Source organism: Melospiza georgiana, chromosome 20 (genome assembly GCF_028018845.1).
Source record: "Melospiza georgiana isolate bMelGeo1 chromosome 20, bMelGeo1.pri, whole genome shotgun sequence".
Classification (NCBI taxonomy): domain Eukaryota; kingdom Metazoa; phylum Chordata; class Aves; order Passeriformes; family Passerellidae; genus Melospiza; species Melospiza georgiana.
The window spans coordinates 11,746,948-11,769,024 of record NC_080449.1 but is presented as its reverse complement, the minus strand read 5'-3'; the positions used below and the strand labels follow the sequence as shown (position 1 = coordinate 11,769,024).

At 45.0% G+C, this 22,077-nt stretch overlaps 1 protein-coding gene across 2 annotated transcripts in view; it reads left to right on the top strand.

Moving 5' to 3' along the window:
* Nucleotides 1–22,077, top strand: part of DENND1A (DENN domain containing 1A) — a 146,430-nt gene that overhangs the window by 61,685 nt on the left and 62,668 nt on the right. For both annotated transcript variants that reach the window (XM_058038529.1, XM_058038528.1), the window contains exons 6-11: nucleotides 2,772–2,841; nucleotides 3,351–3,431; nucleotides 5,458–5,511; nucleotides 9,092–9,202; nucleotides 11,440–11,540; nucleotides 17,093–17,138. In XM_058038529.1, coding sequence (XP_057894512.1) covers nucleotides 2,772–2,841; nucleotides 3,351–3,431; nucleotides 5,458–5,511; nucleotides 9,092–9,202; nucleotides 11,440–11,540; nucleotides 17,093–17,138 — 463 coding nt within the window. The remainder of the gene's footprint in view (nucleotides 1–2,771; nucleotides 2,842–3,350; nucleotides 3,432–5,457; nucleotides 5,512–9,091; nucleotides 9,203–11,439; nucleotides 11,541–17,092; nucleotides 17,139–22,077) is intronic.

Sequence of the window (22,077 nt, the reverse complement as noted above, 5' to 3'; positions counted from 1 at the left end):
CTGACCTGGGAAAACAAGAGTTCATCAAAACTTCTGAGGGAGCTAAGAGGAAGGGGAAGTGTTTGGTTACAAATTAAATATGAGCAAGTCATAAGCCATAAATCTTCAGTAGTGCTACCAGTTGTGCTACTTAAGGTACAGAATATTTTGGGTTATAAACTCTGCCTGTGTTTCTTTGGAGGGGTGTTTAAAGGCTGCCTTGAGGATTTGCTTTCTTTTAGAAAAAAAAAAAATCCACATTTTTTTCCTCTTTCCTTTTGGCAGACATCTAGAAACAAATTCAGATAACTGTATTTCTTGGGGGATTTTTTAGGTTTTTTTCAACTTTAACTGGTCACAGTTTGGGTCTAATAAAAGCAGAACTGGTTTATTCTTGAGTAGTCAACACACGGATTAAGTGATGAAGTAAGAGTGTTGAAGATGGCAGGATAAATCAGTTTTCTAATGTATCCAGAAATTTTGGGATAAGAGAGATCCTGAATTGTGTGGTGACAATAGAGGGGGGTGACAACTGAAGTGAGATTGTCTGCATAATTTGCACAATTCTGTGGTGGGTTTGTCTTTGTTTGTCTTGCCCCTCTCTTGAGCAAGAGCCACACAGATGCCCATGTGTTGTGGAGGGATGAGTTCTGCTTCAAATACCAGCTCATTTCCTCAGATTCCAAACTGGGACACTGTCCTCAGAAGGGGAAGTTATTCTCAGAATAGAAAAAGAAGCAGTTATGATGAGATGCTAACCCATCATTTGGAAACAAGGAGGAGGGAATGTTAAAAAAAGGACAATAGGTTCATCAGAGGATACTGGGGAAGAGAAGGGAAAGCCAGGGAGTACAAGGTAGCAGAAATGGGGCTGTGTCTGCGTCTGTGGGGGTTTGCTGGTGTTCTGACATTGTGGGAATGTGAGATGTGTGGGCTGTTTTTATTGGAGTCACAGAGGCTCTTTCCTAGCGCCCAGTAAAAATGTGAGGTTGCTTTGGGCTGGAGTGTTCTCATGGCTGGAGCCTGCAGCTGTGCCGTGCTGGGTGTGTGCAGGTAATGCAGGAACCCTGGGGGCTGCAGGGGACTCAGCAGTGGGCACAGGGCCTGGCAGGGCAGGGCAGTGGGCACAGCCCCAGGCAGGGCTCAGCAGTGGGCACAGCCCCGGGCAGGGTTCAGCAGTGGGCACAGGGCCTGGCAGGGCAGGGCAGGGCAGTGGGCACAGCCCCGGGCAGGGGGAGCTCTGAAGGACACCCAGGTAATGCAGGAACCCTGGGGGCTGCAGGGGGCTCAGCAATGGGCACAGGCCCTGGCAGGGCTCAGCAGTGGGCACAGGGCCTGGCAGGGCAGGGCAATGGGCACAGCCCCGGGCAGGGCAGGGCAGTGGGCACAGCCCCGGGCAGGGCTCAGCAGTGGGCACAGGGCCTGGCAGGACAGGACAGGACAGGGCAGGGGGAGCTCTGAAGGACACCCAGGACCTGCCCCCATCTGGGGCTCAGCGTTGCCCCCTCGGGTCCCTGCTCTGGCTCCCCTGGGGAAGGGGAGGCCTGGGGGAACCTGTTTTTGTTTTCCTCTTTTACAAGACACGACACACAGACATTGGGAGCACAGCAATGGTTTTAAGGACTCTCATTTTAACTCTGTAAATGTATTTTTCTGGCCAAGTCCCTGAGCGATTAGGTGGAACTTTTAATGGTGCCTCTGTGGAAGCAGCTTTGGTTCCCCACTGCCAGGGAGCTTTCTGCCTTCCTGCTTTTCTGTCTCCTCAAACTCTTTTGATAGATGCCTTGCAGGGATTTGTTTACCAGGTTCTTAATCTCTACTTAGCAGATATGTTTGGAGAGGATTTCTTGTTACCCTTGTAATGGCTTTTAACTCTGATGAAGTTTATTTAACTAAACAGAAAGAAAGAAACTTATCTTCTACCTAATCCTTCTGGATTGTTTACAATATAATGTCAAAGTTAAATGCTGTTTAAAGTGGTAATTGTCTGTCTTTCTCTCTATTCGAATACACACTCTGTAAAGATGTTTAGAGCGAATTAATTTCAACGATAATACTGTCATATAACATGAAAAGTTAAGTTGCTTATCAGTATATTTTGATAAGCTACTTACATTTTACAGTAGCATTTGCAGGCTTCAAACAAACGCTAATGATGGAGTGCCAGTCACTTTGTCTGTCTCATAGAGAGTTTCTCACCTCATTTATCACCAGAGCTGCTCAGCCAGGGACCACGGGGCACTCCATTCCTTACAGCTGTCAGGATGTAGTCATATTTTATAAAAACTTTAAATCCTGTCTGACTATATCAAAATAGAATCCATTTGCTTCAGAAAGCAGCTGTGATTAAAGAGCATCAGGGAGTGCATCTCTGGCTGGCTCTGCATTCGCTGCAGCCGAGGGAAATTCCTGACTGGTGTTGGGAGAGGGACTGAAATACAGAAATACAGAACTGTGCCATGAAAACCCTACCAAAACTGCAGGGAAAAGGAACACCCTCACTGTCTTACTTTGTGCAGTGGAGATGTAAAGTAAATGAAAAAGATGTGACTTTTCTGCGTGTTCCCCTTTTGATTTTCTTTCTTCCTCTCTTTTGGAAGTTGTGTGCATGTACTGAAGGTGAAGTTTCTGTTTGACTGAAGCAAGGGCCAGGCCAAATACAGTGATGGAATAAGGTTTTAAAACAATTAAAAACTGAGATACTGATGATTCAATTTTCAAAGTCCACTTGTATTAGGATTCAAACCAAAATAACTGTCTTTTCTTTTTTTCATTTTTCATTTTTGTTCCAGTTACCTCCCGTGGTTTGAAGTCTTTTATAAACTGCTCAATGTCTTGGCAGATTATTCAGCAAAAGGACAGGTATTATTCTAAATACTGACCCTCCTTTTCCTATCCCACTATCAAATGAATGAGGGTGAGAAGATGAAAGAAGCTGTTTGAAGAAGTGCTTCTATCAGAGATGACCATGTGAATTATTAATCTGTATGATGCAGTGATACAGAAGATCATATTCAGCTTGGCAAGTGCCTCTGAAAAATAAATACACATTTAATTTTCTTTTTGAAAAAGATAAAGAGCAAGACTGTGGCTGTGGATCTGACCCAAGTCCCTGCAGCCACCCATGCTGGCTTTCCTGACTCCCTGAGCTGTGTTCAGCACAGCTCCTGTAACTCTGCAGCTCCCATATTGCAGGGTCCCATCAGCCTCTGCCAGCTGTCTGATCCAACTTTGGCATGGGCAGTAAAAGTAGAACTGATCTTACAAATGCAAAATGTTTACCCACCCCTCTGGCCTACCCTGCCCTTCTGCCTCAGGGTTTACTTGTGCAGCAGTGTTTGCTCAATATTCCTGGTTTATTCTCATTTCAGGATAGTCAGAGGAGTGAGCTCCTAGAAACATTTCATAAACTCACCATCCCTGAGCCAGGAACCTCTGTTCATCTTGGAGTGGTAAGTGTGGGGGGAGATGAAATCTGAGGTGTTCAATATTCATTCCATGCCATACCAGAGCAATCCTCTCTCCTGGAACTTGTACACAGGTGGTGTTTTCCTGGGAGGGGCTGTGAAATTCCCTTTTCACAACTGGGGCCCTCTGCTTCCCTCTCCCTAACCTCAGATGTGTTTGAAATGCAGTGGATTGGAGGAAGGCAGTGTGGATTCAATGTCTCACCCTGCCCTGGGTGACCTGCAGGAGGTCAGGAGCACAACAGGACATTTATTGCCCCCACTCTGCACAGCTCCTGGCCCTGGGGGTTTGGAGGGGGAGCAGGCTGGGAAGCAAACAGGCACTTACCTGGCACAGGGACTGTTAACTGCTCATCACATTTTCTGGCTCCTCTTCCTTCCCCTTGCCTCAAAAAACCTCGCACAACAAAGCATTTATTTCATTTTTCTGTTTTGTGAGAAAATTAGGCAAGCTCACTGACAGTATAGATGTGGGATTTTATTGATAGGATTGTATTTTGAATTGAATCTTTTGGGGGTTTTGTGTTGATTTTAGCAGCCCAGCCTGGTGCTGCAGGCTGTGCTGAGCACTGCAGGTGCTCCTTGCTGCTGCTGCCAGCTGAGAGTCCCTGTGGGCCCTCCTGGGAAGGCTCCCTTGCATTTCCTTTGCTCCCCTTGAAGCACTCTCTTGCTCCCCCAGGGCTGTGTGCCCTGCTGGTCCCAGCTGGCCCTGGGCACGGCCCCAGCCCCTCCAGGACCCTCCTGAGGAGCAGCACTTCTGCTTGGGGATGAGCTGTCTCCCAGACCAGGGGCACTGGGGATATTCCAGTTTTTTCATACCAGTGGTTCCAAGGAATGCTGCTGCCTGTCTCCCCTTGTCTCAGACATTTCATGGGCAATGGAGCAAGAAAGGATAGAAAAAAGCAGCCCAGGGACCTGTCTTTCTGATTTTATTTTGGCTGTTTGTGAGCCATTGAAGGGTCAGAGTGAGGTTCCTCTGTGTGGTGCAGCTCTCAGTGCTGTTCCTCTGCTGTGGCATTGCATCTTTGCAACCAAACCAAAGCAAACCAAAGCAGTGAAGCATCAGAAAGCAAAACTTGTGTTTCTCATTTAGTGTCTCCCTTCAGTGGAGCTGTGGTCCCTGCCTGCTATTTCAGGTTACTGCCTGATCAGGAAGCACTGAGATGGCTGGGATTTGTGTGCAAGAGAATTGTGCCAATTGTAGAGCTATGCCAAGGATGGAACAGCCTTTGAGGCTTCAGCCAGTAATTAACAAGTAGCCCTAAGACAAATTGTGAAAATTTTAAAGATTATATGAATTGTATGCAAGTTCCCTTCTCTCCTTTCCAAAGCCCTGACCAAGGATCATGGAAGTCATCTGTGCTCAGACTAGGAGCTGCACTGAACCTGGGCTCCTGGAATGCAGGCAGTTAAAAATACTGAACAATGTCATGGATTATGAAAATTCGAGAGCAATATGGTCTGGCAAAATGTGCTTTTAGGGTGTATATAAAAGTGACCTAGAAGTTTGCAGTATTTCTCAGGTAAGCAGGCATTGAGCCTTAGGAAGCATTTCCCAGTACATTTCCACAATTGCCCCTTGGCTGGGATGAGCCTCTGTGGTGCTGTGGGTCACAGGAGGCCCTGCTGCTGCTGTTGCTTCCTGGGGTCCATCCTGCCGTGGGCAGGGCAAGGACAGCCTGAGTTACAGCCTGCCTGGAGCTCCTGGGATCTCTCACAGCCCCTGGGAGCCTGACTGTGGCAGCCGCTCTGGAGAACAAAACCATGGGATACAACTTTCCAGGAGCATTTGATACTTTCTATCTTACTGCATTTCCTGTTGCCCTGTGATCTGGGAACCCAGCCTGTGGAGTCCAGGGAGCTCAGGCTGATAGTTGGTAACAAATGTTCTGTCATTTTTACTTAGCTGAGCAACTGCTGTTCCTGCTGATACCAATACCAAGCAATAGATTTAGATTGCTTTGATTGCTTTCAACATTATTGAAATAATCAATATTTGCTCTTTTTGTAGCACTCTTACTTTACTGTGCCTGACACCAGAGAGCTTCCCAGTATACCTGAAAATGTGAGTATTTGGGAGGACGCTACACTTCATTGTTTCCATGTAATGCCAGCAGCTGCATAGATAACAAACATTGCTCTGTTTGGGATAGATTTTATTCTATAAAATACTGAGCATTCAGGAGCTGCCAATCTGCATGTGTGGTTAAAAGCTGACCTGAGTGAAGGAGAAGGTACTGATGGGCAGGTTGATGTGGGTAAAACAGCAGCTCTGCTCACCCTTCACTTCCACCCCTCTGGAACAATGACCTGAGAGGGCAGGGAAGATGCTCTGCTTGCTAGATGGCTCCTGAGAATGCCAGCACACCTGGGCCCTGCAGAGCCACTTTTTGGGAGACTTTTTAAGCCTCACACAGCCGTGTGTGTTCCAGCCTGGCTCAGCTTTCCAGCCAGATGATGAGTCTGTGGGGAGACAATGCTGGCATTCGCTTCTCTTAAATACTCTTTAATGTGCTCCTGCTCTGTCTCAGCCAAACTCCTGTGCCTGACATCTCAGTTTTCCTCCTGAGCATTTTGCGGTCGGTCTCAGCATCATATCCTTCAGCTGATGGCATGAAAGGAAAAAGGGAATCATCAAGACATTCCATCTCATTTGTGGGTGATTTGTATAGCAGATAGCATTCGGGGCTTTTTGTTTGCCTTTCAAAACACTGTTGCTGCTTTTTCTGTGTTGCAGACTCTTCATACTGACACATATTCTGACAGGAAATTTAATAGATGTGCTCTTTCTTCTGAGGTGCTTTATTTTTGTGCAAATATGATATGCTGGGCGTAATTCAGGAATCAATTCCGGAGTCTAAACCAGCCATCAAATCTTGTCCTAAGACATAGAATCATAAAACCCCAGAATGATTTGGTTGGAAGGGACCTTAAAGCCTATCCAGTGCCACCCCATGCCATGGGCAGCAGCACCTCCCACTATCCCAGGGTTGTGTAATTTCTTAGGAGGTTTTTATCTACCTGTTAAAGCAACCTTCCTGTGGAAGTGAAGCATATTAGGGAATAATACAAGGAGATTTAATGGGCATAGTCTGCTGTATTTTAATCAATTGACCTGATTTATTAAAAGTTCCACACATCTTACCAGGAATTGCATTTAAAACACATATTAGCAAAAGTTTTAGTGGTGCCAAATTTCGACGTTGGATGTGATGATGACTGGGGAGCTGCAGAGAGCTCTGTTGGGAGTGTTGACAAAACTCTTGGAATTACCTGACTTTGTGTCAGATCAATGTGTTTAGTGAGTCACAGAGCCATTTAATTTAGCATGGGCACTTTTCTGTACCAGCAGCTCATTCCCTGCTTCAGGAGATGAGAGTTGTGTGATGGATGTGTAAATGCAGAGTGACTTCAGAAATAAATGGGGCTGGTTGCAGGAAATACAGTGCAATACTGAAATTCCTGGTACTAGCTGTTGTGTTTCAGAAATAGCAGGTAAGTTAACAGGGTGAAATGATGGCATTTTTTTGGGGGTGATGTCCTGTGTATTTTTGTATCACTCAGTCCATCTTCCTCTTCTGATAGTGGAAGAGAAGAAGTGATTTTTAATCTCAAAAGTCAGTGTAGTCAGTGTATGCTTATTGATATTAGATAGCAAATGATCAGATGGATGATTGATCTGGGAATAAACTTTCAAAGGAGTGTGAGGGAGCTTTGTAGTGCTCTTGGTGAATTTTGAGAGGAGTGGGGATACCTGTTCTGAAAATCCCCCTTTTTACTGCCCCAAGAAAGGTTTAAATCCTAGGAAGCAAAATACATAACAATTACCCTGCAAACTGGAACGCTTTCATTTGTATTTATTTAACTCATTCATGGTTTTGTCACTTACGAGACATGTCTTTCAAAATACATGTGTAAGTCCCAATTTCAGCTTCAGAGCTGACAGCTTTCTTATAAATACAACTTCGAGGGAACACGTGAATCTCCTCAGTACCAATACATTTCCATGCAGCCCACATGGTTCCCAGGTGTCCTTGGCAAATCTCAGAGAGCAGACAAGACAGAAACCTTATAAATCCTTCCATCTGAAGGTACATTTGTGTGTCATGTCATCACAATAAAGTCGATGAAAGAACAATTGCAAATCGAGTCCCCACGTCTCTTCCTCCCGCAGTGGAGGCTGCTGCCTCACAAACAGATCCGTGTGGGGCAGGGCTGCATCCTCAGGCTGGATGCAGGGGCTGTGTGCTGCTGGTGCTGTGCCCCTGAGCTGGGTGCCATCAAGGGAGTTCAGGGCTCCTTAAAAATTCCTTTAATTCCCACTATTAGCGGGAATTGTGTCGTCACGCGCTGTGTTTTGGCGTGGTGGAAGGGTGGGTGAGAGGGGGAAGAAGAGCCTAGGGAAGACAGCTTATGTTTAGACAAAAATATCATGTTAATCAGCACAGATGGGATGAGAAATACAGAAAAAGTACATGATAGTTTAATAGGTTTTTGGCAAAATGTGTTGGCTTTTTTTTTTCCTCCTTTGACTGTACCTGTCTGTGGCTCCAGCTCTGCTGTAACAAAGACCTGAATGATTGTTTTATTTTACATGTTTGAAGCCAACCATAATGAGCTCAGTTTTTATCCCTCTACATACTGGTACCAAAGTCTCCCAAATACAATGCTTAATTTTCCTTCAGCTCTTTGTGTTTGGATGGCAAGCTGGGGAACATATTTTTGCACAGTATGAAGCATCTTGGCAGACTTCTCAGGCCAAGTATCTTGGATCTGTCAAAAGTGCTAATAGGCTTTGTTGAGCTTCTTTAAGTTTCTAAATCATATTTGCTTTTTGCTTTTCTGCACTTTTTTATTTAAGGATGATTAAGATTGCACTTGAATTCATGACTAATCTAATTTTTCTCTCACATGTGCTTTTTGTATAAGGCTGTCTTTATCCTATAGCAACCCTTTCATGTCTGTAAGAAGCTATTTGGAAACAAATTCCCTAATTCAGCATTTTTTGGTATTACCTTTTCCTCCACCTCTCCCCTTTTCTTTAATTTCTCTGTTTTAAGAAGTGAAGTGCTCAGAGAGAATTCCCTTCCTCCTTCCTCAGGTGCCCAGGGCAGTGCTCCTGTCTCCCACCCAGGGATGTCCCCCAAGGGAGGGGCTCAGTTCAGACAACTGGGTCTGTGTGTGTGAAAGGACCACATGTGTTCCAATAGTCAGAATTGTTTTAGCACAGGCTGAGCTCACAGCCAAATTTGATGTACTAGAATTGGCCTCTGAGAGCTGCTTTTAGTTTTGGGATGTGGGTTTTGGTACTTTATCAGGCAGCTTTGAAGTCTCCATAAGTGACAGAAATTTTTTTTTTCTCAGAGAAGTATCATGTATTCAAAAGCTGTGTGTTAAAAATCATCACTCTTATTACGCCAAGACCCAGCTTCCCAAAACTTAGAGGAGAGATACTGCAGTTAGAAAGGCTTCTGCTATAAGATGAAATCCTGCTTTCTTTTGTTAAGCCACGTACTGGATGTAACACAATAGAAGGATGAAAGCTCTTTGGTTTGGGGTTTTGTTTTGGTTTTTTGGTTTTTTTTTTGTTAAGGACTCTTGGTTTTGTAATATATGAGTCAAAAATGATTTTTCTCTCTCCCCAGAGAAATCTGACAGAGTATTTTGTAGCAGTTGATGTCAACAACATGCTGCATCTCTACGCCAGTATGTTGTACGAGCGCCGCATCCTCATTTGCTGCAGTAAGCTGAGCACTGTAAGTAAAATGCACAAGAATGTCCTCTCTTGAAAGTATTTAATTTCTTTTAATCACAGTCAGATGTAGGAAATTAACAGATTATCTCCAGGTCTATCTTTCAACCTCAGTTATGCAGCCCCAGCTCAGTTCTGTGCCTTATTGTGAGGGTTTTGTGGAACTTCTGTTGGCCCCTGATGTTCAAAAGAATTTTTTGGGTACGGGCATTTTTGTGGCTGTTTGGTACATGAATGTTCAAAGACTTATGCCATGGTGAAGTCCTTTATTCAGAATTTACTTGACAGGGAAAAAAAAAGATAAATGCCACTGTCAAATGGATATTCCAGTGACCTCTCCTGGATGGACCAGAGGAGTGGGCTGAAGTACATTGACAATGCACAGTTTTGCAGTTGTGTTTGATAAGGTTTAGTCTTAATGCTCCTTAGTCTCCGTCAAGTGTCTGAGAGATGAAAGCTGCTGAATATTCTAGAGTACTCTCTTCTAAAAATGGCTGGAGATCAAAACAAGCACAGGGCTTGATTCAGTTCAAAGTTTTGTGTTATGCATTTCAAGGTTTAGCAGTCAATAAGATTGTGATTTTCTTTATGAAAGCAAATGTTCTGTGGTCGTGTTTGCTCTGTAAATGGCTATTGATTGCTTTCCTTTGTGAGTGCTGAAGATGGTTTAACTAATTTTGGTTTCTAGTGCTGTGGGCTGAGCACTCGAGCTGTCCTGGCTGAGGTACAGCTGCCATTTCCATTTCCTGGGGCTGGAACTGGTGTCTGGCTGTACCACCAGAGCTGCTTGGTGCTTGAGATTCAAACTGTTCCATGGCAAGGCTGGAGCCACAAACCCTTGTAAGGATGGTCTGTCAGCACAGGGCAGAGAAGTGAGAGGAGTAAGACCTCAAATTTAATCTCAGAATAACTATCACAATATCACTTTGAAAGTAAGTGAAAGGAGAATTATAATAGCCTCTGGCACCTAATAACAATTATTAATAATGTTTACAATCAATCCCACATTTAACTGAAAGCATTTAAGTATTGTAAAGTTTAATAACAGAAAACTTGTAAAATCTTAACTTCTCTATCTGCCACATGTTCTGTGTCCTCACTACTAAAATAAGGAAAATTCCATCCAGGTCTGGTAATGGAATAAAATGAAGGAGAGGTGTTTATTTCAGCAACCTACAGAATGAAAAGAACAGTAAATGATCAGAGAGGAGGGAAGAAGAGAAGGGCTGCCCAAAGCATTTCAGAGGTTGTGTGGTTGGTTGGTTTAATCTCTCCCTTTGTGACAGAGCCTGGGAAGAGGAATTACTTACCTGTCACTGTGCTTTCCTTAATGAGCCAGTTCACAAGTGGGGCTGGGTTTTTTTCCTCTCTTTCTGCTGTTTCTCTTCCTTTTGCCTCTGTCCAAGATAAAAGCACGTCTGGTCCTTGGGAGGGAGGGGTATTCATACCGTGTGTTCTTAGCTTACAAGTTTCTCTATAAACTGCTGGCAGCTTGGAGTGCAGTGTGAGGCAGGTTGGAGGAGCTGGGCCCGAGCCAGCGGCTGCCGCTCGCCGTTCCAGCCCAGGAACATTCTCTGCTCCCAGGCTGTGCTTGGCAGTGCCAAGGCCTTGTCCCTGGAAAGGAACTAAAGCCCCATCCCCGAGTGCAGCCAGCCTGGGGGGCTGCTCAGGGGCTGCTGCCTTTGTCTGGAGCTTTTGGCTTTGTAACACAGGACTGGGAGGGACCTGTTTGCAGTTCATTTCTGTTAGCTTCAGACTCAGGGCTTGAATTTAGTACCAGGTAAGAGAGAGAAAATGAAACCACACTGGGTAGAAAGGCTTTTATGGTGGAATGAATTCTGTGCCACAATACATGATCTCAAATTCAAATTTTGATTTTAAATATCCTTACATCCTTAAGTTGAATAAGATTTAAAGGTAACGTTACAAAGCTGTGTTTGTTAGGTATTTTATAAACCATATGTACTGAACCTATGGAGAAATTATAACTGTTTGCTTGGATTGTGTTCTTCTTCTCTACAAATGGAAATGCAGATAATTTCTCAAAAATGTTAAAACAGGTACTCCTGTTAAATTTTGTACATATTCTGTGATCTAACTCCTGAAGGAAGGCAGTGCAGTGTATCTGCTAATAAAGCATTGGTAGGAAAGCAGAATTGATTCTTTACTTTCTTGCCTCCAAGTTCAGCATTTGAAGCTCGGGGTTTGTCTCACTCACGCTGTGGTTTCTGTGTTTTTCAGTTAACTGCCTGCATCCATGGGTCTGCAGCCATGCTCTACCCCATGTTCTGGCAGCACGTTTACATTCCTGTCCTGCCCCCACATCTCCTGGATTACTGCTGGTAAGGGCCTCGGTGTGTGCAGCCCCTGGCATGGGTTCTGGAGGGGTGTGTGTGTCCCTCAGACCTCAGCCCATGGCTTAGGGTGAGGGTGGAGCTGCTCCTGGGGACCCAGCTGCATAACCAGCACCGAGTGAGGGCCTGGAAACCAAATGGTGCAGCTTTAAAGGAAGTTTGCTCCTGTGCAGCTGATTTAAATGTTGTGTGTGGCTGTGTCAGGAATGTAAAGAGTTATCTCCTGTGGAAATGAGCCTTCCCTGGCTCCCTGCACAGGAAGAGCAGGTCCCAGTCATTTGCAGTGCCAGCAGGTGCCTGTCCTTGGATAATGGGCTTCTCACGTGTAATTAACACTTGGAGAGGCTGCCCCAGCTCCCCTCAGGTACCTGCTGCTCCAGGCTCAGATCGGTTATTCATGGATTCCTGACAAAGGCAGGGCCAGGGGCCCGCCCAGAGGGTGAAAAAGCAAAGCCTGGGGCAGGAGAGAAAGCCAGGAGTCCCTGAGCATCACCGAGGGGATTCTTTGGTGGCCAACACCCAGCCATGGCAGGAGAGAGCCAGGCTGTGTGCAAAGATTTCAAAAGGTACAACTGTGTAAGCTCACAAATGAAATAACTGATTTCCTTACCCAGCCAGGAACTTTAATTGGAGAGGTAGCTGCACACTCAGTCATTGTTTGAGTAAGTCAATTTAGCAACAATTTATGAGCCATAAAATGTTTCCCAAACCAGAGTCCACCATCTATTTTGTAACCACGTGAACTTGGAGATGTCATTTTTGCCTGGGAGGAGAGAGCACTCAGCTCCCTGCTCTAAGGCAGCATTTCTGCTTCCTGGTGTCTGCCTCTAAAGGGAAATGACCTGAGATTACTTAAAATAGAAGGGTTCCATTTAATTTTAATTAATGCCTGGTTATTTCTTTTGCAAATATGACATAAGAATTTTAGAAAGCTGAAATAGGAACAAAACTTGAAGCAATGAGAATTCTTCAGTTCTTATGAATACAGAATATCTTGTTCATTCAGTTGGCTGTGCTCATTTACTGACTGTGCTGTGATGTTTTGAATCTTCTCCTGCTCTTTTGAAACCCACAGAAGGATGGATAGAGTCTGTCACTTGAGATCTTTGAAAGTTTTTTGAAAAAAATAGATTCCACCTGTGATTATTTGCCTTTTGCTTCCCATTTCCCTCTTGAAAGGGTTTTGTTAAACTTACTATTTCTGTTCCCCTGCATTGCTCACTATGTACCTTCCCTCAGAACTGGAAATGCTGAGAGGCTGTGTCTCCCAGGTGTTTGCTCTCAGGGCACTGGCTCTGTAGTGGGGATGCTGACTCAGTGTTGCTGTGGATCCTCCATGGAGCTGGAATGACTTCAGTCACCCCATCCCTGTCATGGAGGCTCTTGAGGACAAGGGGCAGGAGGGGAAGCAAGGGATAGAGTGCTATCCTTTATTTGTATCTTTTAATTAGGCAGTGCTCTTTAATGAATTCCCTCAGCCCAGGGAAACATTTTTGGTGCAGGAGACTAAAACACTGTCACTAGAGACCATAGCTTAATGCACAATTGCTTGTTCCTTTGAATACAGATCAAGAGAGGAAGTACAGAAGCACAGCTGCTGTGCTGGTGGCTGGTTTGGGGTTGTTTGGTTGGGTTTTGTTTGTTTGGAGCACGTGCCAGCAGGTGCCAGAAGTCCTGGTTAGGGAGCTGCTGCCACCAAGCATCAACACTTAGGCACACACAGCTATTTGAACTGGCCAGGTCATGTCCATCTATTTTATATTGGGAATTCAAACATTTGGTGATGTGAAGGAAGCAGTGCATCAATTTCCCTCACTACTTTTCCCACTTTGTTTCTCGTTTCCATGAAACCACTCCCACTGTCACTGTTTGCTTCCTTCTTGCCCTGAGTGAATGTGTTTGAAACGAACCCTGAGAAAAGCCTGGCTTTGCTGGGCTGGGACACAGCTGAGTGTTTGCTGGGCCCAGAGCTTTGTCACCAGAAGATACACTACATTTTGTAGGGTGATTAAAGCAGTCTTTTCTATCAGACAGACAGCTTAGCAGCCAACATGAATCAATTCTGAGAGCACCCTGGCACAGCTGCTGAACAAACACTTCTGTTGGGGCAGTTTGCCCTTTCTCCAGGAGTTTTTTTAGCCCCCTTTCTCCTGTTTTCTGAATCTGCATGTAGCCAATGTGCTCCTCGAGTAGGTGGAGGCAGAGCTGGAGTCCTCCTGCTGCTGGGAAACAAAAATTCCTGCCTGGGGAGCTCTGGGTGGGCACTGCCGTTGGGCCTGGCACACCTGGGCACTCAATGAAGCCTCTTGTAGCTGCTCTCTCTCCTGGTGACAGCTGTGCATTCCCTGCACTGTTCCAATTTATGCAGTCAAGTTTCTCACTTGCATCAATTACCCCAGTAAATTTTGGGAATTCTGTTGCATTGCAATGAGGAATGTGAAGAGAAGTCAGGAGACTGCCCTGGAGAGGGAAGTACCAAGTTGTGTGGAGACAGCCACCCGTTAAGTCAATGTTTGCAGAGCAAGACATGAATGTGGTAAATGTGCTCTCATCCATTTTCCTGGAACAGTGAAGCAAAATGGTGAAATCCCTGTGTAGCTGTAAATAGGAACCTTTTGGAGGTCCTTGGGCTTTTACATTTCTTTCTGGTGAATTGCAGTATTTTTTAAGGCTGAGCTTTTTTCACTTAAGAAGAAATGTCCCTCTATTTCACCTGCTTCTCTTCCAATTAGTAGTTGCCCACCTCTTGGGAGCATAATTAAGAGGTCTCTAGTTTGCCTAAGGAAACGAATTAAAGAAATTGTAAAAATGCAACTGTAATAAATGGGCAATATATAGCCATTATGTCCCCAAAATCCATATTCATGCTTATGCATTGCTACTTTAATGATTTGATATTTACCTATATAACTCATTTGATTATAAATAAGGCTGATTGCCTTGGAGCCAGCATAGCACAAGAGGAGTAATGACCCCTCTCTTTGTTCCAAAAGGCTCACGCAGGCACTTTGTTTGAGCAGTAAATACATGTGGTAGAAACTGATACTTCTTAATTTTGCACTTAATGGCTATTGGCTGCCAGCAAACAACTTTGAGTAATTAGTAGTTGTGGCTGTAAGAAGCCCCAGGACTGATGAAGTGTCAAGCAGTGGGGAAGGCCTGCTCTGAAGGGCAGTCTTTAATCTGCCAGGGCTCCCAGAAGGATTAAAGGTTGTGCTGAGTGTTTCTGCCCTTTATACAAGGGATGCATCTTGCTGAACTTCACTTGGAAGTCTTGCAAGTACAAATCTACCCTGATCAAATATTAAAAACTGCTGGACTGTTCCACGTCTCAGGACCTGAATGGCATGAGGAGGGACAGCTTCAGTGTGCCCTGGGTGGGGAAGGGGGGACACAGCACCTTCCCCTGCACAGGATGCTAAAGGTCTGCTTAAATAATGGCCTATGATTAACTCTTGGTCAAGAGAAATGGTGATAAAAACAATTTATGAAGCCTGACATGAACTTGGGGCATTTACTTCTAGGTGTGTTTCCTATTCAGTCACATTGATGAGTGATGATGGAAGAATAGAATCTCTCTGGTAGATTTTATGGGAAATATTTATGCTCTTTACCAGAATTGCATTTTACTGAGGTTATTTATGCATTCCCTATATTTTTTTTATGTGCTGTATTGCTGTTACATGTAACTTTTGTCACTTCAAAATTGAAACGATGAGCCTTTGCATCCAAAGCCGATCCATGTATCTTGAGCCATATCTTTTCTGGCTGCATTTGGAGATGTTAATAAATGGCTGGTTTTCAGCCATACTGCACTCTGCCTGCTTCCTTTCATTCCATTAGCTGAGGTTCCACTAGCTGAGGCATTTGCAGGGCTCAGACTTCCTGCCGAGGTTCTGACTTTGTGCGCTGGGGATTGAGGCTGTGGCGTGGCTGCAAGTCCTTAATTGGAACCACATTGGTGCTGGTGGCACTGGAGGGGCCGGGCAGCCCGAGCCAAAGCCCTGCTTCCTCCTCTCAGCATAAAATCCTGCCCGTTCCCTGCCTCTGAGCTGTGGCCACTGGAGCTGAGGAGGTGCCATTTGTCACAAGCCAAACGTGTCTGTGACAAAGCAGGGCTCAGCTGAGCAGCCCTCGAGTGTCACAGGCCAGTGTCCTGGGGAGTGTCACACCTCCTGCCCAGGACTTGGGTGTGTGCCCAGCTGCCACCCGCGGGATTCCCAGGAAACAGAACATGGGGGTCATTCTGTGCTGGAACAGCCCCTCTGGGCTCTGTCCCGAGGGCTCTGGGGGTGCACTCATTGCAGTGACGTGGGACAGGCACTGGAATGTTCTGCCAGGGAACTGCAAAGGGGTTGTGGAAGTTGTATGTGTTTAATGTCTCAGAAAGGAAAAAAATTTGGTTTCACATGGAATTTCTACAGCAGGGGCTGTTTCCACCTCGGTAGAGCATCCTACAGAGTGGCAGTTTGAGGGGGTGTATTAATAAACAACATAAATATTAATATGCTTATCAGTAAATATATTTTTAAGGTATTTCTCAGGAAAAGGAGAAGCAGGGATTTTTGCTGGTCTCAGGAGCTTTTTCAGTACTGTACTGCTCTTACTGAGCAGTAGGCACCAGCTTAGAGCCGCAATATGGGAGATATTTTAATCCAAGGCAGTACAGTGACATTTCTCTCATTTTTTCATCTGAAATTGAAAATGAGCTCTTTGAGTTTCTGTATCCAAAGCCAGCCGAGCTCTATTTTAGAAGTTGTGTCTGTCTGTGTGCGCTGCGTTTCGCAGGCAGGATGTGCCATATTTGCAATTAGCAGCTCTGGCAGCCTCGCTGATGGCTCTGATTGCCTCGGAGGGGGAGGCTGAGAGAGCTCAGCGTTGGAAACCCTGGGCACCAGAGGAGCTCCGTGGGGCTCTGCTGCTCCTGCTGGGGCCTGCTCACATCAGGGACGGGACAGGGAGCTGATCTGCCCTTAAACACTGGGCTCACAGAGGTGCCACCCCTGTGGCCCAGGCTAACCTGGCCTAAGAGCCTCTGGGCTATTGAAGTTTTGGCATCAGCAGATGTCCCAGGAACTCTGGAGTTTATCAGGATCTTCAAAAGCATTTTTTATTTTCTTTTCCAAATGAAAACATATCAAGGTTTATACTTAGAAGTAAATTACTTAAAAATGTGTTTGGACTCATTCAAAGAAGTCAAAACTTGTACTACTGGGTGATGTGTATACATTACCCCAGTGTTAGGCCTATGTTTAATAGCTGTCCTTAGGTACCTGCCTAAACTTAGTCACTTAGAAATTCTGTTGCGAAGAAAAAGTGAAGTCTTACAGCAGTGGGAGACTATAGCATACTAAAAACTGTCCTTCAAATATGGACTAACACTTTGTTCACATGTGATTTGTTTGTATATATGTTATCTATTATTTTTTAAGCAAAAGCTAATCCAGCATCCCAGTGTTTTCCTGTAGCTGATTTAATGAGTCATGTGTGTTATTCAGGGTTACAAGGATGTAAAGCTGTGTTCCTTTTCCTCTCCACAGTGCCCCCATGCCCTACCTCATTGGAATACACTTAAGTTTGATGGAGGTAAGTCTCTCACAATTTCTGAAACTATATATAGAGGTATGATTTAGAGCCAGATTCTGCAAGCAATTACACATTCATTCATATGCTTAAACATGAAATAATGCTGTTAATTTGGGAGTGCTGGGGGAATTGATTGAGGCACACATGATACGGTGGAACATTCAGGAGCCCTGTTTGCTCCTGGTGCTCCTTGTGCACACTTCCTGCTCACATCGTGCTGCCCTCCCTGCCCTGGGGCTTCATTTAATCCCTTCAGTGCCTTGCTTGGACTCAGGCACAAAGGCAGAGTCGATATTAAACCACAATGTTGACAGTTACAGTTCTCTTTTAGGTTTTCGCAGACAGATTGTAATTTTTTAAATGTTCAAAAGATCTGAAAAGAAGGAACTTGCAGTTAATGTTAACACAAAGCTGGCAGAGTACCAGCCCTCACAGAAAGCTTCTCCTATAAACAATTCCCAGTAATTCATGTGACTTTTTTTTAAAAACTCTAAAAGTGGAAATAGCACATTTGCTTTTGCTTCCAGCACTGGTGAAACAGTGGATGACTTTCCTCAAAAGTATCTGGGGGACAACAAAAGATACTGACTTAAGGTGCCTCTGAAATCCTCATCCTCCCTGGCTGTGCCCTCCCCAGGAGTGCTGGGGGTGGGCTCTGGTGGCAGAGCCATTCCTGCCCAGGAGCTCTGACTGACTGTGCCTGTGCCCTCCCCAGGAGTGCTCTGGTGGCAGAGCCATTCCTGCCCAGGAGCACTGACTGTGGAGCCCTGACTGTGCCTGTGCCCTCCCCAGGAGTGCTCTGGGTGGGCAGAGCCATTCCTGCCCAGGAGCACTGACTGTGGAGCCCTGACTGTGCCCATGCCCTCCCCAGGAGTGCTCTGGTGGCAGAGCCATTCCTGCTCAGGAGCTCTGACTGTGGAGCCCTGACTGTGCCCATGCCCTCCCCAGGAGTGCTCTGGTGGCAGAGCCATTCGTGCCCGGGGATCTCGGCCCCCCTGGGCAGGCTGGAGAGCTGGCTCTGCGCGTGCCCCTGGACATGACTGACCTGTGTCCCTGGTTTAGATCCTGTGTGTGAAAACAGAGCTTTCCTGTTCAGGGTACAGAGCAGTTTAGAGAGCTGGGCTTTACATCACATAAAGGAATTGTTCTTGTATTGTCCATAAAAATGTGTAATTTCTGGAAATATTGATTAATATTCTTTCACTAGGACAAGTGTTGTGTGTTTGTGTGTGCTGTGTAATATCCCCCTTTTTCCAGCATTAATGGGAGGTAATTTTAGAAGGCAGTTTTTTCATGAAAAGGTAGATTAAATGTACAGGATGTCTTTTTTCTTCTCCTTACCATCCTGGGTACAGATAATTTTTTTATACCCTTTATACTGCTAAACCAAGTAAAGAATTGCAGTACAATGTGTTTGTGAATAACCAATTAGTTTAAAAGTCATGTACATGTACATTTGTTTGCACATCATATGCTCTGTTCAAGGGGCTACTCATAATCACCCTTGGATACTGCACAGGCAGGAGAGTGGGAATATCTTGGAAGAAATGTATTCTTCTTTCAGATCAAGAAACTTTCTGCCCCACATCCGTCCCAGGCAATCATTGTGGTATCTGTAAAAGATGGAAGAGAGCTGCTAGGGGCTGGGAGAAGATCTCCATACACACACTTGGCAGCTTTCACAGGTGTTTGTGCTCACAATGAGCTCTGTGGTTGGCCTGGGAATGGATATAGAAAAGAAATTTAATAACTGCACCTTGGAGTTGCTTTGTGTGATGTCTCACTCCTGCCTTCTCCATAAATCCATTGCCTCTTCCTTTGTCTCTGTGTTTCAGACTGCAGGGCTCTGTGGGCCTTCCAAACTCCATCTGTAAAAACTCAAAAAAAGGAGTTGTTCTTGGAGAAGCCAATTTTCATCCATTTTAGTAACTCGTGAAAAAATCTGTTTAGTACTAAATCCAGTCTGGCTTTTGAATAGCCAGAGATTTTGGAACACAGACACGCTTTGGCAAAGTACAGTTATTCAAAGTACCTTATCAAATAAATTAAATAAATAAACCAAACTGTTTTCTCTGCTCTTATGGATAAATTCAATTACACACAGAACTGCATCTTACAGCTAACTGTGCTTTTTTCATTGAAAAATAACATAAAATTCCACAGTGGTGCTGGATCTGCCTGGTGGCAAGTGCTGCAGAATTTTTGTGCCCTGGGCAAGGGAAGGTGACATTTGTCACATGAGCTGAACACTTCCTAGGTTACCTCTAGTTTGTGGTGCTGAATGCTCACTCTATTTGTCCCTTTCTTCGTATGGAAAGTTGTGTGGGTTTTTTGTTTAGAATAACATCGTACTTGCAACAGCAATTCTTCTTCTCATGACCTGACAGTTGTGTTTGTTTAAAAATGTACTATCTCTTCCATATCAAAATAATTTTATAAACTGGAACTACAAACTACTGCCATTATTCAGTATTCCTTTTTCTCTAAATGCTGAAATGTCACAAATAGGACTTCAGAAGTGTTGTGTTAATGCACACCTTGAGTGTGAGGATCAGGGCTGCACTGCCAGCCTGGCGCTGTGCCTGGGGCAGGTGGGCCTTGCCCTGGTGTGGGGCCCAGGGGGTGCTGCAGGAAGGTCTGGAGCAGCTCCCATTCCTGGGTTTGTCCTCCTTGTGCCAGCACTAGTGGCAGCCTCATCCTGCCAGGGAAGGCAAGATGGATTTGGGATACAGGAAACAATTCTTTTCTACCTCTAGTCTTGTTTCTGTGGGTTTTGCTATCCCGGCGTTGGAATGGGGCCTCTGGAAGAAGCAGAAGTGTTGGTGATTTTAAACAAAATCCAGCCTCTCTCAGCTCTCAGATCTTTCCTGAGCTGTTTGGTACCTTAAAGTTAGTTTGCAGTTTCCCGTGTTCCACGGGGGCTCTGTAGAAGGAACAGTTACTTTAATGGAAAATGACAAATTTTTCTTATGATTAAAATATCAAGCCTATCCATTGACTGTTAAATCTAATTTGCTGTGACTGAAATGTTCTCCAGTGAGATAAGATAATCTCCTGTTATAGGTCAGAGGGCTCCAACTGATTTATGGGGGAGAACCTTGGTAGAAAATACAGAGCTGTGTTTTGTGCTCTTATTTTTCAGCTTTTCTATCATCACCTAGTTAGTCATTCTTTATAAGATTTCCATTTAGCAATCCATAAAGTGACTTCAAAGAAGGCTAAAAGTTTATAAGCTGTTGGATAAGCAAGGCTGGAGCTATCACATGAATAATGGAACATGCTTATGGAACTAATTGAATTCATATTAGATGAAGATAAGTACTTAGTAGTGATAAATAATGAGATAGGAAAATGGAACTCTATCAAAAGAACACACCCCTTTCACTATCCTGTTTTCTGCCTGTGCACTGTAGGCTGGTTTAGTCTTCAGATTATATAAAATTGCCCTGTGTGTCGGAACCGTGTCAAACTTAGTTGCAGCCTTTTCCATTTTGTCAGAGAAAAGGATTGTTTCTGCAGTTGTTTGTGCAGGGAGGTTATCAGTGTGATGGTGCTGATGGAGGGGGAGTGCCCTTGACCTAGGAGCTCCCTGCTGGAGTTGGGGCACATGTGGTTTTGATTGACTGCTGGGGATGGCTGTGCTGGGCTCTGACACGGGCAGCTCTGGCAGCAGGCTCCAGAACATCCACCCTTTCCTGCTCTGTTTGGGGCACAGACCCAGCATTTAGAGTTAGAATCAGTCATTGCAAAAGTATTTCGTATCTTTTAAAATTAATATTCCAGTTATTAAAGGACTTTTTCTGGGACTTCAGAACTGTAATTCTTGCAAGATTATCCAGGATGAATTTGTGTGTGACATTGCACATTGCATTTCAGAATGTTCTAACCTTTTTCCTAAGGAAAGAGGACACTGGTGTATATCATAAAAGCTTTATTAATAGATTTTTGTTTTACTTCAACCTGCTCTCAGTAAAACTGTTCATGTGAGGAAAGAAATGCTCAGTGCAATTCCTGTTGTGTGACTGGGGCAGGACACGGAGGCTGATCTCACCTGGTGTCCATAATGTCTCCTGTGCAGCCAGGGGAGTGGAGCTGGGCTCTCAGAACCCCCACATGCATTTGGGGGGCACTTTGGGGCACATTCCCTGATCCTCTTCAGGGTGAGGATGCCCTGCTCAGGATTCAGTGTGACCACAGCCCAATTAGCGTGCACTGAGTCTGAGCTAACGAGCCCTGAGCATGGTTCTGTGAGCTTGGGCTCAGGCCTGACCCTGCCATGGGGGTCCTCTTCCCAGAACACACCCTGAGAATCCATTGACCACTGGCATCTGCCACTGCTACTGTTAATTGTTAATTATATTTTCGATTGGGGTGAGAAGCGTTAATTAGCTTTTCCCACCCATTTATACTTAGTAAATCAATGCTTTTTCTACCTGTAACTGAGAAAGTGCAGCTTTTCCATTGGATTTTAATGAAGGTTTATAGATTAACTTAAATCCAGGTCTTAAACCCCTAAATGCAGTTTAGCCACTCACAAATATTCCCAATATGGCTGTATGTGGTTTCAGGACTATTGATAAAAATGCATTTAAAATATGGCAGATTACTTATGGAACTGTCTTTTATCTAGTTCTTGGGGAAATGGAAATAAGAGCCATGTTTTAATCAGGGATTCTGGGGGCATGTTTGAGGGTGAGTTTGCAGAAAGGGAGCCCTGCAGTACCAGGCAGGCTTCCCCAGCAGCAGAGAGGTTTTTCTCTGTGCCACAGCAGCACGGGTGCTGTTTGTCACTCAGCTGGCAACAGCTGCTTGTGATAAGGATCTGGGGAATCACCTGTAGAGGTGGGGGTGCCGGGCGGAAGGGTGGGAGATGGGCTGGGGGCGCAGCCCACCTGCTGTGCCCCGATCAAAGGGCCCGGGGTCAGGGGGCACATCCCGC